Source organism: Rattus rattus, chromosome 1 (assembly GCF_011064425.1).
Source record: "Rattus rattus isolate New Zealand chromosome 1, Rrattus_CSIRO_v1, whole genome shotgun sequence".
In the NCBI taxonomy this organism is placed as follows: domain Eukaryota; kingdom Metazoa; phylum Chordata; class Mammalia; order Rodentia; family Muridae; genus Rattus; species Rattus rattus.
In genome coordinates, this window is record NC_046154.1 from 249,027,148 (window position 1) to 249,042,385 (window position 15,238).

The following is a 15,238-nucleotide window of genomic DNA, read 5'->3' on the forward strand; positions in this document are numbered from 1 at the left end:
AAGTTAGGACCGACAGCAAGGGCTTGGGTGGCACCCACCTCGGGCAGAGCAGAGCAGGGGAGATCCTTTTCAAAGCATGTATAGGAACCTTTGGGGCAGATGGGTGCTAATGGAAGGACACATACATCCTGGAGTGGGAGGCTCAGGAAGAGACGAGCCCTGTGCACAGTAGATACCGCTGGGGTCCACTTGTTTGGTCTGCAGTGTCCCTCTGAGGTAGGCAAAGCAGTCCTCCCTCCCCTAAGTTTTGTGGTACTAGGGGTTGAATTTAAGATCACTGAACTATATCCTGCCTGCCACCCCTTTTCAGTTTTAAGAAGTGGTCTTGCTATGGTACCCAGGTCAACCTTAAACTCATGTTCTTCTTGCCTCAGCCCAAATAGCTAAAATGATAGGGGTTTACAACCATGCCCCAAGTAGAACCCATTTTATAGATATGAACACTTGGATCCTGAGAATATCTGGAAGTGACAGGACATTCCCTCAATGGGAGCAAGGCAGTGCCGGGATGCTAGGGCTTGGACACTGTCCAAACACAAAAGCAGTGCCAACCAGTTGTCTACTATGGAGTCAGTTCTTAACCCAAGGTCTCACTCAACAAACAGTCTTACTGTGGACTTGGGAGGGCACAACTCTGAGAAGGGGAGGCTGGGCATGACCCTTCCCTGCAGAACCAGAGTCACATGCTCTGGACGGACTACCCTCACTGAATACCTGGAAGGAAGGGGGTCATGGGCAATAGCTGACTGGGTCCTGCCCTTTCCCACAAAACGCCTGCTTCTGTGGTCACTGACCTGGCGGGTGGGGAAGGGCAGCTCTGAAGCCACAGTCTCAGCACGGTATATGAGGAGCAGTGCTAGATGCATTGTGGAGCAAAGTATTGACTCCTCTGTGAGCTGAGTATTAGAAAAGCTTCGGAAATTGGGCATGGTGGCGCATGCCTTTAATCCCAGCACTTGGGAGACAGAGGCAGGAAGAGTTTGAGGTCAGCCTGGTCTACATAGTAAATTCCAGAACAGCCAGAGCTACAAAGAGACCCTGTCCAAACTCCCTACTCCTCCACCCCACACCCCCACACCCAAGAAAAAACTTAAAAAGAAATGCTTCTTCTGGACCGAATCTGGTAACCATTGAGCAGACAGGAAGATATCTTTGAGACCAGCCTGTTACCTCAGCTTCCTTCCCAGCCACTCACACCCGCCTGCTGGGAATGTGAGCAGCAGGCTGTCATGCCCAGGTTTGGCACCAGGGGCGCCAGAGCAGATGTTCCGGGTCTGTGTAGGTATCTGTAACCTGCTTGACATTTGGCGTTCGGGTTTTAGGCCAATTGAAGATTAATAGGGAGTTGGCTCCACCCTCAGCCCATGTTGCCCCGCCTCTCCCACGGCCTGATCCTTGCGCAAAGCATGCTGGTAGTTATGGGCTGCGCAAGTCTGCAGGCCCACCACGCGATAGGACCCGTCTGTTGCTCTGCATTTTTCTCCCAGCTTCGGTACTTCCGGGGTATCTGGGCCCCAGTGTGCGTGTCGGGATTCCAGCCTGATTGTCCCCGGCCCTATGTAGGAGGACCAGATCCTGACCTTTCATCCTGAGCCATCTGATTCTACCACGAGCTGACCATGCATGGGAAGTTGCTGCCGCTGGCCGGCCTCTATCTTGTGCAGGGTCTGCCCTATGGACTGCAGTCCAGTTTGCTTCCCATTTTACTGCGGGCCCGTGGCCTCTCTCTAACGCGCGTGGGTCTGACCAAGGGATTGTATGCTCCCTGGCTGTTAAAGCTGGCGTGGGCACCGCTGGTGGACAGGCGGGGCACCCCGCGGGTCTGGTTAACATTCAGCACAGTGTGCCTGGGCCTCGTGTGTGGACTGCTGGCTGTGTTGCCTCCTCCGCAAGCTGGCCAGACAGGGCTACCTACCACCGTGATGGGGCTGCTACTGCTGCTGAATCTGGGTGCAGCAGTGCAGGATGTGGCTCTGGACACACTCGCTGTGCAACTCCTAGAGCCAAAGGAGTTGGGACCCGGGAACACTGTACAGGTGGTAGCTTACAAGCTGGGATCAGCACTGGCTGGGGGTGGACTGTTGGTCTTCTTCCCCACCCTCTCTTGGCCACTGCTCTTCTTGCTTCTAACTGCCACCTACTGGCTGGCTGCTGCCTTAGCCTGGGCTGCACCAGCATTGGGCCGGCTGTCAAGGCCTCAGGTCTCAGAGCATACACCCCACACCTCCTATCTTCTACAAGATTTGCTGGCTGTGCCTGGGACCCTCTGGACAGCAGGCTTTGTGCTCACCTACAAGATGGGTGAGTGAGGCGTGGAGTTAGGTAACATCAAGCCTGGAATCCTAACTCCAAGTTAGGACTTGGAGAAACCCACACAAGGGACTGCCCTATTCTGGAGGATCAGTGCAGAGTTCTGCAGCTCAGTTTTGTCTCACCTCTTAACTACCCTCAGCTCCAGCCAGTGCCCAGTCCTTTCTCTTTTAACATCTGGGGCCCATGAAAATGAAGGGGACCAGGGGCCAGACTGGTTGGAGTACTGAGGCTCCTGGAAGAAAGAATGGGGCCATCCTTGCTTATGGTCTCCTGTAGGTGAGCAGGGTGCTGGCAGCCTGTTTCCACTTCTCCTGCTGGACCATGGTGCTTCTGCCTCAGACTTGGGGCTGTGGAGTGGCTTGGGTGCTGCGACCTGCTCCATTGCTGGCTCCTCCTTGGGTGGGGCTCTACTGGCCAGGCACTGGTAAGCACTCCCCAACCCTAGCCTGACCCTAACTCACCCATGTCCCAGGTAATCTCACCATAACATCTCTCAGTTCCCATCCCAGGCAGCCACTGAAGCTGTTGAGGTCAGTGCTGCAGCTTCGACTTGGGGGTTTGGCCTGCCAGACCGCTCTGCTCCTCCACCTCAACACCCCAGGGGCCAGTTTGGACCCTGGCACAGTCATGAGAGGTAAGCGGTGGCCTTGAAGACACTGGTAGGGGGCAGGAACCTGGGATCCCATTTACTTTTGTCCTTCCAGGAGCAGCTTTGCTGAGCCTATGTCTACAACAATTTCTGGGGGGTGTGGTCACTACTGCCACATTCACTGTGATGATGCACTGTAGCCAGCTGGCACCCAGAGCCCTGCAGGTAAGAGGGCAGGGTCGGGGTGCCCAGGGAGTACAGGGGTAGGGGTCACTAGGCCCTCCCTGATCGGCATTACCATTCTCAGGCCACACATTATAGCTTCCTGGCCACGCTAGAACTGCTGGGCAAGCTGCTACCAGGCACCCTGGCTGGAGTGCTGGCTGATGGCCTGGGCCCCCATCTCTGCTTCGCTGCCTTCCTTGTACTCTCAGCCCTGCCCGTTCTGGATCTCCGCCTGGCACCCAGTAACCTGACCTGAGCTGGACCTCAGGGTTGTGTGGAAAGCCAGTGAAGCTCTGGATGGCCTGGACGGCCAGGACACAGAAATGCAGCTATCCGCAAACCGAGGGCTGTGTTCCCAGAAAGCACATAAAGTTACTGAATGCTCTTTATCTGTATTTTGGATCTTCTTATCCCCTTCCTGCAGCCAGAAGGTTCTGCCTGACAGTCAGTGATGGCCACATCATTGCCTTCGTGAGCCTGACACCCTCTTGGAGTGGCACAGTCTGGCTTGCCCCATGCCCCCTCATGTAGCCCCTCCCATGTTCGGTGGTCATCGGCCTCTGAGCAGGAGCTCCTCTGTGGCTAGGTGCATGAGGGCGTGGAAGTCCAGGTGTAGGTACTTTCTCCAGAAGCGCCGGTCCTGCCCAAACACCTGGGCTGGGTAGCATGGACTTGCTAGGGTGGAGGGAAACACAGGCCTGAGGACTCAGCTGGCTCTAATGCCCATCCCCTGCTGACATCAGGCAACCCTGCAGCCCTCACCAATTCCATGGAAGATGCGGGCCACAGCCCTTCCTGAAAACTTTTCTTCTGGCCTCAGGGACAGGAGCTGGTGGACATCGCGGCGAACTTGGTCCTCCCAATCCTGAAGCTGTGAGAGGATAGCACGTGACCTCACCTGAGCCTCCACAGCACGTTACATAAAATCACATCCCGAGCAGCCAAGGAGACCCTGAGCCAAGCAGGGGCTGGACTGTGGGGTCAGCGTTATATGGGGACACATCACTGTCCCTGGCTTTAGGAATTGTCCTCGGAGGTGTGGCACTTACCTGGGTCTGCCCAGGTTTTGGATCCTGAGGATCCTTCATAGTTTCTTCCTCCTCCTCCTCCTCCTCCTCCTCAAAGTAGTAGCTGACCAGGGTCTTCACCCGATTGCTGTGCCCCTCGTCAGACTGCTCTAAACAGGGTCCACAGCTGGGAAATGCCACACTGTGTACGAGACAGACCTGTCAAGAGTTGCCCATGGGGTCAGAACGGGTATACCTACCCACTGCCTACCTCCTTCTCACCTTTGAAAGGCCTTGGACATTCGGTGTAGGTGGGCCAGGGCCTTGTGTTCACGAGCCTGCACACGGCTGTACAGAAAGTCACAGATCTGGTCCTTCTCCTCATCTGTCAGGTCCCCACGACTGTGCAGGTGAAAGGCCAACTCGCTGAACTCCACAAGCACTCCTGTGCCCTGTGGTGCACCTGTCGGCAAGTGTGTCAGTCGGAAGGGCACAGCTGGCTAGTGTGTCAGTCAGAAGGGAGCACAGCCCAGGCCAGGGTAGTGGTGGGCATACCTTTCTTTGGCTCTGGGTCCCACTTCAGCTGGTGGAGAGCCTGCCGTACAGAGGCCAACTCCCAGCCCATGGAGTCTGCCAGTTCCACCACATCAAACTCTAAGGCGCTGCTACCCTGACTTGTGTCTTTAGGTGGCCACTTGGCCCAGCATGCAGCCAAAGGGGGACACCTGTGCCCAAGGAACAAAGGAGTATGTGGCCAGCTGCCCTGATTCTTTATCTTTCTCCTCCCTGGGGTGAGATATGCTCACCTGTGGGCCAGAGCTTGCAGATGGGCACTGCCCCCAGGGCAACGCAGATGGCAGTGGGCATAGGTGTATGGCAGCAGCTCCAACCAGTGCCGAGGGTGTAGTTCCAAATAGCACAGCAAAGTCTCAATGGCTAGAGGCAGAGAAAGGCTCAGGAGGTGTGGCAGCAGCAGCCTCTCCCTGTAACCCCTATCACGCATGGCTCCTTACCCTCCTCTTTCATGTCCAGAGCCAGTACTGTAGACTGCACTGGGAGTGCCCGCTTATGGCCCAGGCAGGCCAGTCCCAGTACAGGGTATGTTTGTTGGCCACTGTGCTCTTTGACTTCCTCAAGTGGGGACATAGGCCTCTGGGCGCATGAGCAGGCTGGGAACACACGCTGCACCAGCTTCTTCACAGCCAGGAAGTCAGTGCTATCAGCATGGACATGTCTGCTCAGTTCCCAGAGGTCTTCACCCTGCATTGGGACAGCCACACGCACACAGCTATCGCACTTGTGCCCAGAGTGGCAGCTGACAGGAAAACAAGATAGCAGCTGGGGCTGAAGTGACTGAGGAATAATGTAACCCTGGGTCTCCCCTAGTCTGGGGAGATGGGGTTGCCAACCTGAGGATGCAGGAACAGGTGGCAATGGGCAGGCTTCCCATCACGTCCTGCACGGCCAATAGCTTGCACGTAGCTCTCGAAGCTTGGAGGCAGTCCCAGGTGTAGCACAGCCCGGACATCTGGACGGTCCAGTCCCATCCCAAATGCCACTGTGGCCACTACCATGCGCAGGTGGCCCTGCATGAAGGCCTGTTGTACTCGTTTCCGTTCCTGGCTACACATGCCAGCATGGTATGCTTCCGCTAAAGTCTCAGGGCCACGGCCTGTAAAACCAATGATTGATGAGATCATAGCCAGCACACAGAGGAAAGGGTTCCTAGGGGCCGAACCCTGTGTGTACCTACCTCTTGGCTTTGAATCTCTCATTGTGGACAGGCAGGTCCGGAGGAGGGCAGCCACCCGCTCTGTGTCCTTTCGTCGAGCACAGTAAATGATAATCGAATCCAGGGTACGGAAGCGGTCACCTTGTAGCAGTGTCACCAGAGCCTGGCAATAGGGAATGATTAACATGACAGCTATGGGCTTCTGACAGGGTCCCTGGTGTGTACACACATACCTGGTCTGAGTCTCGATCCATGGACACGGAGAGGTGCAGATTGGCAGGGATGCTGGCTGACCCACTGACCTCAAGCTCTTCAGCTATGCCCAGGTGCTGGGCCACATCACGAGCAGTGCTTCGTGTGGCTGTGGCTGTGAGGCCCAAGAAGCAGCGCACACCCATATGCTCGCGAAGCACCTGAGCCAGGGATAGTGTTCAGTCACTTAGCCCACCTGGGTCCCAGTCCACCTCACCCTGACCCAGACGGAAGCTCACTTTACAAACACGTAAGTAGCAGGGCCGGAAGTTATGTGACCACTGAGAGAGGCAGTGGACCTCATCAATGCAGGCGAAGGCGACTGGAGGCAGCTGAGCGGCCGGGGGGAGGTTGGCAGGACCCTTAGCCCCGCATCCCACCAAGGCCTCTGGGGACACAATCAGCACATGCACCTGGGCTGCCCGTACCTGCAGGGAAGAAAGAATGAGGGACTGTGTAGATGGATGCCCACTCCCCCATCCATGGGCCATCCTGACCTTCTTCAAGACAGATTCTCGTTGTTTCTGGGTCATTCCTGAGTGGAGGCAGGCCGCCTTCAGACATGAAGGCAGATCAGACACCTGGAGAGACAATGCTGTCACAGCTCAGTACAACCTACTCTCTTCCCCTAAATGCTCTCAGATACTTAGCCCTCTTGAAACAAGTGCGTCTGATACTGGGTCCTGGAGAAGCAGAGGTAAGGAACCAGATGGAGAACAGTGGGCATTAGGCTGTGTCACCCTCAGAAAGAGGTCAACTGGTGTGTTTCAGGAACAAGAAGCACCTAAGGGTCCCAGGGCTGTCAGTTTTCAGACTTTCCCGCTACTGAGAGCTCGTCCACATACCTGGTCATCCATGAGTGACAGGAGAGGAGAGACGACCAGTGTGAGACAGGGGCTTCGCTTGGCATAGAGCAGTGCAGGAAGCTGGTAGCACAGAGACTTGCCAGCACCCGTGGGCAACACTAACAGTGTGGAGATGCCTGGATAGCACAAGAGGCAGTTATGAGGCTCAACCGGTTAGACAGACTGTACAGTTCCTAGGCAGCCACACCTACCAGAAAGAATCCGCATGACAGCACGCTCTTGCCCAGGGCGGAAGGTTTGGTGCCCTAGCTGCTCCAGGACTTGGAATACCTCAGCAGGGGTGTCTGTAGACACAAGTTACAGTGATTTGACTGAGAATAAACCGCACAGGCTCAAGTTTGCATACTCAGTCCCCACTTGGCGAACTGTTTGGGAAGGATTAGGAGGTGTGTCCTTGATAGAGGGAGTGTGTCACTGGGAATGGGCTTTGAGGTTTCAAAAGCCCAGGCCAAGTCCAGTGTCTCTGTGCCTGCTGCCTGTGGATCAGGATGAAAAGGTCTCCGCTCCTTCTCCAGCACCAAGCCTGCCTTTCTACTTCCCACAATGATGATAATGGGTTTAGCTACTGAAATGGTAAGCAGGCTCCTAACCCATTGAGTCTGCCAGTCCCACCAGTTCCAGTTCCAATGTTCCCACCCCCCCCCCAGAGCTGGGTACCGAACCCAGGGCCTTGCGCTTCCTAGGCAAGCACTCTACCACTGAGCTAAATCCGCAACCCCTCCAATGCTTTTTTAATAAGAGTTGCTGTGGTTGCCAGGGGAGTGGTGGCTCACACCTTTAAACCCTGCACTTGGGGGTTGGGGGGCAGAAACAGGCAGATCTCTAAGAGTTTGAAGCCAGCCTGGTCTATAAAGTAAATTCTGGGTAGCCAGGGCTACAACAGAGAAACCCTGTCTCAAAAACCCAACAATCAAAAAGTTGTCTTGGTAATGATGTCTCTTCACAGCAACTGGACACTAACTACAATGTCTTGATAAGGAGTCTGCTCTTCCAGAGGTCCTGAGTTCAATTCCCAGCAACCACATGGTGGCTCACAACCATCTGTAATGGGATCTGATGCCCTCTTCTGCTGTGTCGGAAGACAGTTACAGTGTACTTATATATAATAGATACATCTTAAAAAAAAAAAGTCTGGACCATTAAGTCTCCCTCACCTGCTACCTGTCCCAAGGGCCCTGGTGGGTAGAGGGGTAACACTGGTGTGGGGCAATGAGGCACCGGTAGCACTGGTCCAGCAGGTTCAGTTTCCTCACCTGCTAAGATAGGCAAGAGACGGCGATATGGGAACACCAGAATAGACAGAGACCATCCTGGCATAATGGCCACAGGTCACATCACACATCACCCCTGACTCACCAGAGTGCTTACAGGAAGTGGTGCCAGTCTTCTGTGCTACTTCCCCCAAGGTGGAAATGGGATGTTTGTCATTCCTGTCACCTTTTGGCTGGATGGTCAGGGTGGAGCCTGGACCAGGGTTAAGAGCTGCTGGAGCCTTTCGTTTGTGTAAGTGATTCCCTAGCACCCACGGGGGTTAAATGATCCAATGCTAAGGCAGAGGCTTACCTGGTTGGGAACACTGGGATGCCCAGTGACCAAACTGCCCACACCGGAAACAAGTGTCCTTGACTGCGGCCCTGGGTCCACTTTTCCCAAACCACTCTTGTTTCTTTTTCCACTTTTGCTTCCATACCTGGAGAAGGGCCACAAATGGAAGAAGCAATTAGGAGTGGATGGGAGGAGAGAGGGCTGGCCTGTTCCTTTCGGCATATCTCACCTGCTTTCGGAGAAGCCTGCCCCGACTGGCCCCAACTCGTACAAAGCATTTGGTTTTCATGTTAAGTCGAACATAGTTCCCTCTGTCTAGGGAAGCCGGCCGAGGGGACATGGGGAGGTGGGCCGCACTCTTAGCCTTCTCTGTCCTGGCCTGGTTTGAAGAGCAGCGGCGCTGAGGGACAGTCACTTGTGTGGGTTCTCCTGGAGGGCCTTGCCCATGTGCTGTAGCCCCAGTTCCCTCAGACAGGGGTCCTACTTGGCTGCTGGGCTGGGCTTGTGCAAAGTCCTCCCCCTTCTCATTCCGTTTCCGCTTCCTGTCTTTACTGTTGCTGGATTTGGGGCTCTGTGACAAAACTTGGGCTGGCTGTTGGACTAGGGCCTGTGGGCTCTGTGAAGATACTTCTGAATGGATGTCAGGACCAATGACATTCACCTTGCCTGACATCTGAGGTTGTGACTCCTTTGCACTCAGGTCAAGCCCACAGGCACCTGGAACCTCTAGAGGATCTGAAACTCTGTTTTGACACCTCTCTAACCAACCAGGGTCTAGGGAACTCAACCTCAGGCTCAGGGATGACTGGAGCTTCTGGAGTTGGCCTTGCCTTGGCTGGGGCACAGGAACCTGGGGAAGAGCATCATTAGCTTGTTCTGGACAGGGGGATTCAGTCTTTGGGCCTGGTGGCCTTGGTGTGGGCACTATGGACAACGATCTCTTCTGATGCTGGAGTTTTCGACTCAGGGTTGGTCCGGCCTATGTTAGGGAAGACAGAACAGTAAGTAGGAATTCAGGACCTGGGTTACTGCAGTTTGGGACAGACAATAAGCTGAGAGTAGAGATGCTTGGGCACCGTTAGGAGCCTAGCCCCAGTTATTACAGTTGCCTGTGTGTGTGTGTGTGTGTGTGTGTGTGTGTGTGTGTGTGTGTGTGTGCGCGCGCGCGCGCGCGCGTGTGCGTGCACGCGCATGCGCGCGCGCGCCTGATATAAGGTTGGACATAAAAGGGCCCTTGGCAAACCACCCAAGGGCCAAAGGCAGTTTCTAGATTCACCTCCATGTCTTACCTGTAGTGTGTTTTTAAGATTGGCTTTGAGCCTCTTCCCATAGTCTTGTACAGAACGCAGTGGGCTCTGCTTTGGAATAGACTGTGTGTTCTGGGTTGCAGCTCGGTTCAGGTGGGAACCCCAGCAGCTTGGCTCCTGTTCCTGCAGTATATAGTAGCAACCTAGACCAGTTTAAAAGATAGTATGGGCACAGAAGTGCCTCTAAAACCTCCCCTAAGGGCCTGGCCACCCAACTTTTCTGCTCCTTGGAGGCATGGCTGCAAATGCTCTTGGTTCCTGCCATTTTACCAGAGAACACTGACCGCGAGAGTGGGAGGAATTAAGTGATACCTCCTCAGCTGCCTTGGCAAGTGATTGCTCTTGGACGCGGTGTCCGTCGTCGGGCTGACGCACTGCCTGCTTTAGGTTACGGTACTCACGGTAGAGCGCTGGGAAGGCAGAAGTCGGTGGTCAGAGGCACACCCACTAACATTTGCCCTGTCCCTGGTCCACCAGCCCAGGGCTCACCGCGGGTCTCCTCAGGTGCCGCCTCCACATCCTCCTAGGAGAGAAGCTCGTCAGTCACAGGTTGTTCCTGAGTCCTCACTAGCCGCCCTTGTCTGGACCCTAACTCCACCTCACCTTTGCTGGCCGTCGCCCGTGCAGCCGTACAAAAGCGCGTTCCCACTCCTGCAGCCGCGCGCGAACGGTCGCAAGCCGCTCCATGGCAGCCCGGGCTTGAGTTTAAGGAATATCCCGCGGTCGTAAAGTCCTGTTCTTAGCCAATGAGAACTGACGACAGGCGGCGCTGGGCGGTGCGCACATTCTTTGAACCCTGGAGGGGCGGGTCGAGTGATGTGTTGCGTCATCACAGCGCGCCGCGGCGCTGCGCGGCGCTAGGCGAGGCTTGCTGGGCGAGGGGAGGGGTTGAAGGCCTTGGTAGTGGGGGCGGATGAGCTGGGGCCGGGGGGTTGGTATTCGAGCTGTGCTAAGAGTCAGCAGCCGTTAATGGTCAGGGCATTCGGACGGCAGGTTCGACGAGGACTGGCGCTTGAAGGCCACGGCTGAGGCGGATTCTCGGGAGGTGCCGCTGCGCGCGCGGGAATGGGCCGCAAGCGCAGGGCGACCTAGGGGCGGGTGAGAACGTTCTCGGCCTGTAAAAACAGGCTCGCCTGGATTAGTTGAAGTTCCGGGCTTTTTTTCTCGAAGGACCCGAGCGTGCGCGTCCATATGAATCACCGCCGAGACCGCTGTGTCCTGTGTGCAGTAGCATCACCCAGAAGCAATTTTTTCTTGGGGACCAGGCCGGCTGCTTTCGTTTCCTCTTATGACAGGTGCTTGATTGGCTTGTCCTGTCGGTTAGGCAGCCCCCACGAGATTATCTTAAGGTAGAGCCAGATCAAGGGTAGTCACCTGGGGTTTCCCAGGGACCGGTACCTTAAGGGCTTGTACAAGGTGTTAGAAGTAAGCAAACCCCGGGTTTCTGCAGTCTTTCTGGTCCCCACTCTTATCCCGTGCTGCGGCTTTCCATAAGGCTTATTAGGCCTTGGTTTTCCATTGTGTTATAGGGTGAGAATTGTAGCTGAAGTTCTGAGGGTAAGGTGTTTTGCCCACAGGAAGTCTACTGACCCTGTCTGTAGCAGGAATCATTCAGCCTCAGGGTGTTTTGTATGCGGCTTCTCAGCTGGAACACTTTGGCAGTTTTGGCTTGGATCTTTGTGAATCCTGTGAATTTAAGACCTGGTGTCTCTGTGCAGTGGTTTCTCAGTGAAGAGAAGGTACCCGAATAGGAAGCAAGGACCACAGAGGGTGAGAGTTGCTTTTCCTCAGGGGTTTCTGTGCCTAGTTACACCCTATAAAACTGTTACCTCTGGAGTTTGAACTTAGGGCCTTGGTCTCAGAGGCTGCACACCATCTGTAGTCAGGATCCTTTTTTGAAAAAAACAGAACCTGGCACTTGACTAAGCTGTGTCAGACTTCCTTAAATCCAAGGGCACATCCATGTGGAGGGTTAGGAGGTGGCTACTGGCTCTCAGGGAATTCTCTGTTGTGGGTCTGATGGGAAGAGAGGTGTGGGATTTATTTCACTTTAGAAAATATTTACTTTCCTGTTGTTGTACGTGTATATATTATGTGCATGTAAACGCCCTCTGGTCAAAAGAGGGCATCTGCATCAGTTACATGAGGCTGTGACATACCACGTTGGTTCTGAAAACCAAACTAGGTTCTTTTGCAAGATTAGTAAATGCTCTTAACTGTTGAACCATCTCTCCACCCCCACTCCCACCCCACCCCCATTTTACAGCAAACATCCAAATCTGCTGGAACTCAATATTGGGCTGGCCAGCTGGTAAGCTTCAAGGAGACTTCTGACTCCAGTGCTGGGGTTACAGAGCTGTGGCACCAGTATCCTGCTTTTACATAGAGTCAGAATCGAGCCCTCACGCTTGGCAAGCACTATACAAAAAGGCATTTCCCAGCCCCCTTTTTTTCTCCTCTCTCTCTCTCTCTCTTTTTTTTTTTTTGAGCTAGGATGTTACTGTGTAAGGATAAACAGACTAGGTGTACAGCTCCATGCCTAGCCCTTACTTTGCTTCTGAGGAAGGGTTCCTGTGTTATTGTGATTTGGCAGGCTTCAAGTATCAGTGTTGGGCCCTGCAGGGCAGCAGCTTATTTATGAGAAGGTCACACATAATCAAACACGTTATTGACAGTGCTATGCTATGTGTGTTCTGCCTGACACTTTGTTTACCCTGTGTCTCCTGTCCACTCTGCATCGTGCTAAGTTCTTATAGGAATGGCTCCTGCCAAGTGTGATGGCACATGCTTGTAATCCCAGAAGAGGCAGGAGGATTGCTACAAACTCAAGATAAGCCTAGACTATACAGGGAGACTATCTCAAGGCAAACAAAGAAACTTTCCTTTGTGCAGCTCTTCTCTACTAACTGCCAACTCCATGTCAGATACCTTGGTGGGCTTTGTACTACTGACAACTTGGGGAGGGTGTGGCCTGATACTGGCCCAGGCTTTGTCTTCCCTAATTAAGATTCCCCTCCTGCAGGCGGCTGTCTGCCCAGTCCAGCACCATGCACACGCTTGTGTTCCTCAGCACACGCCAGGTGCTTCAGTGCCAGCCAGCTGCCTGCCAGGCCTTGCCCCTGCTGCCCCGAGAACTCTTCCCTCTGCTGTTCAAGGTGGCCTTCATGGACAAGAAGACAGCCGTGCTGCGTGAGCTGGTGCACACGTGGCCCTTTCCCCTGCTCAGTTTCCAGCAGCTGCTGCAGGAGTGTGCCCACTGCAGTCGAGCCCTGCTGCAGGAACGGCTCAGCACAGAAAGCATGCAGGCTGTGATCCTGGGACTGACCGCCCGGATACATGCTCGAGAGGCAGAGGCTGGCACGCAGCCCGTGTGCAGGTACGCATTTATCTGCGGGGCCCATAGGCTAGGGGTACAGCAGAGATTCTCTGAATTGGTTCTAGGCTGTGGTTCTGAGGTCAGAGAGAGCTCAGTATGGAATACTCCTGTCTGTTCCTTCTGTACAAAGTAGCTGGGAGGGATGTAGGCCTTTCTCCCTCATTCCCTGCCTCTGCCCATTCCTGCTCACAGGAAGCATACACTGCGGGTACTGGACATGACTGGCCTCCTGGATGATGGTGTGGAGCAGGATCCAGGAACCATGAGCATGTGGGACTGTACAGCGGCGATAGCCAGAACTTGTATTGCCCAGCAGCAGGTCGGGACTGCTAAGCCAGGGCTGTCACCGGTCCCCGTGGAAATTCGTGTAGACCTTCGGGTAAACCGGGCCTCCTACACATTCCTTCGTGAGGCACTCCAGAGTAGTGTGGACAGCCTGCTGCGGCTCTGCTGCCGGGACCTCCGGGCTGAGGATCTGCCCATGCGTAACACTGTGGCCCTACTACAGCTTCTAGATGCAGGCTGTCTGCGCCGTATAGACCTGCGCTTCAATAACCTGGGCTTGCGTGGCCTGTCTGTCATTATCCCACATGTGGCCCGCTTTCAGCACCTAGCCAGCCTGAGGCTGCATTATGTGCATGGGGACTCCAGACAGCCCTCCGTGGATGGTGAGGACAACTTTCGCTACTTCCTGGCCCAGATGGGCCGGTTCATCTGTCTTCGAGAGCTCAGCATTGGCTCTTCTCTCCTCTCAGGCAGGCTGGATCAACTGCTCAGGTGAGTGAGCCCTCCCATCACCCCACCCCTTTTTCACGTGAGGACATTCTGCTTGGCCTACCTGCCATAACCCTTCTGTACCCCCTTTGTCCCCGCAGCACCCTGCAGAGGCCCCTGGAAAGCCTAGAGCTGGCCTTCTGTGCACTGTTGCCTGAGGACCTACGCTTCCTGGCTCAGAGCTCTCATGCTGCCCACCTCAAAAAGCTGGACTTGAGTGGGAATGACTTGTCAGGCAACCAGCTGACACCCTTCCAGGGCCTGCTGCAGGCAGTAGCAGCCACACTGCTGCATCTTGAGCTGACCGAGTGCCAGATTGCTGATGCCCAGTTGTTGGCCACACTGCCCACCCTGACTCGCTGTGCCAGTCTCCGATACCTTGGTCTCTATGGCAACCCTTTGTCTATGGCAGGACTTAAAGAGCTGCTTCGGGACTCTGTGGTACAGGCTGAGCTACGTACTGTGGTGCACCCTTTCCCTGTGGACTGCTATGAGGGTCTTCCTTGGCCGCCACCTGCCTCTGTCCTTCTGGAAGCCTCCATCAATGAGGAGAAGTTTGCCCGTGTAGAAGCTGAGTTACACCAGCTGCTGTTAGCTTCAGGCCGTGCCCATGTACTCTGGACCACAGACATCTATGGCCGGCTGGCTGCAGACTATTTTAACCTCTGATCTCCAGGGTCTCAGTGAAGTCTTAGGTTTTCTGCAGTTTGCCTTTCTCCTGGGTACACCTTGAGTCACCTCTACTTTCTGCAGTATCCTTCACCTGCTGCCTCTTGGTGTCTCAGGCCTGTGCTCCCCTGTTCTGTATGATGTACTTGATGGCTCTGCTGAGTTGCAGTGTCTCTGTAGAAAATGGTTCCTGGACACATCCTATGCCCTCAGCAGGGGTGCAGTACATTGAGGTAGATGTTAGGATGATCTGCTCCAGGGCATCTTTGGGTCTTATACTGTGTACCCTGCCTGGCACCCTAGTACCTGGCTCTGGAGGGTGTGAGTAAGGTACAAATGTGCAGTATCTGAAATGTGAATTTATGGGCTTTTTGATGTGTGTGTCCTAATTGGATGGGAAAGACTTACCTGCTTTTCTAGTGTTGCCTTACTGTGGCCAGTTGTCAATCTGTCACCCAATCTATTGCCCCATTAGTAGATTATCCCACTATTCTTACTGTCCAGAGCCAGGGTGGATCGCCAGAGCTGGCAGCTGGAGGAAAACATCTAACGCCCAACCCACAACTCCCGACCAGGCTGCCCC

At 54.6% G+C, this 15,238-nt stretch overlaps 3 protein-coding genes across 4 annotated transcripts; 2 read left to right on the forward strand and 1 right to left on the reverse strand.

Moving 5' to 3' along the window:
- Positions 1-1,048: 1,048 nt before the first annotated feature.
- On the forward strand, positions 1,049-3,516 carry Mfsd3 (major facilitator superfamily domain containing 3). Of its 2 annotated transcripts, none has more exons than XM_032917555.1 (5): positions 1,049-2,301; positions 2,590-2,737; positions 2,823-2,947; positions 3,018-3,127; positions 3,210-3,516. In XM_032917555.1, exons 1-5 carry the CDS (start codon positions 1,620-1,622, stop codon positions 3,381-3,383), a joined length of 1,239 nt encoding a protein of 412 aa, XP_032773446.1. In that variant the 5' UTR covers positions 1,049-1,619; the 3' UTR covers positions 3,384-3,516. The 2 variants fall into 2 exon arrangements, with proteins under 2 accessions (XP_032773446.1, XP_032773437.1); XM_032917546.1 differs by having other exon boundaries at positions 1,051-2,301; positions 2,811-2,947.
- On the reverse strand, positions 3,500-10,630 carry Recql4 (RecQ like helicase 4). The gene is made up of 22 exons (XM_032917566.1): positions 10,440-10,630; positions 10,326-10,359; positions 10,149-10,246; positions 9,819-9,959; positions 8,759-9,508; positions 8,548-8,674; positions 8,341-8,448; positions 8,139-8,237; positions 7,176-7,268; positions 6,964-7,100; positions 6,616-6,699; positions 6,358-6,546; positions 6,100-6,279; positions 5,888-6,029; positions 5,544-5,806; positions 5,148-5,394; positions 4,941-5,070; positions 4,690-4,859; positions 4,417-4,597; positions 4,177-4,336; positions 3,890-3,998; positions 3,500-3,802 (listed from the first exon to the last, which is right to left on the reverse strand). Exons 1-22 carry the CDS (start codon positions 10,521-10,523, stop codon positions 3,678-3,680), a joined length of 3,651 nt encoding a protein of 1,216 aa, XP_032773457.1. The 5' UTR covers positions 10,524-10,630; the 3' UTR covers positions 3,500-3,677.
- An 86-nt stretch (positions 10,631-10,716) lies between these two features.
- Lrrc14 (leucine rich repeat containing 14) lies at positions 10,717-15,082 on the forward strand. Its single transcript, XM_032917588.1, has 4 exons — positions 10,717-11,606; positions 12,859-13,212; positions 13,405-13,989; positions 14,088-15,082. Exons 2-4 carry the CDS (start codon positions 12,884-12,886, stop codon positions 14,653-14,655), a joined length of 1,482 nt encoding a protein of 493 aa, XP_032773479.1. The 5' UTR covers positions 10,717-11,606; positions 12,859-12,883; the 3' UTR covers positions 14,656-15,082.
- Positions 15,083-15,238: the final 156 nt, after the last annotated feature.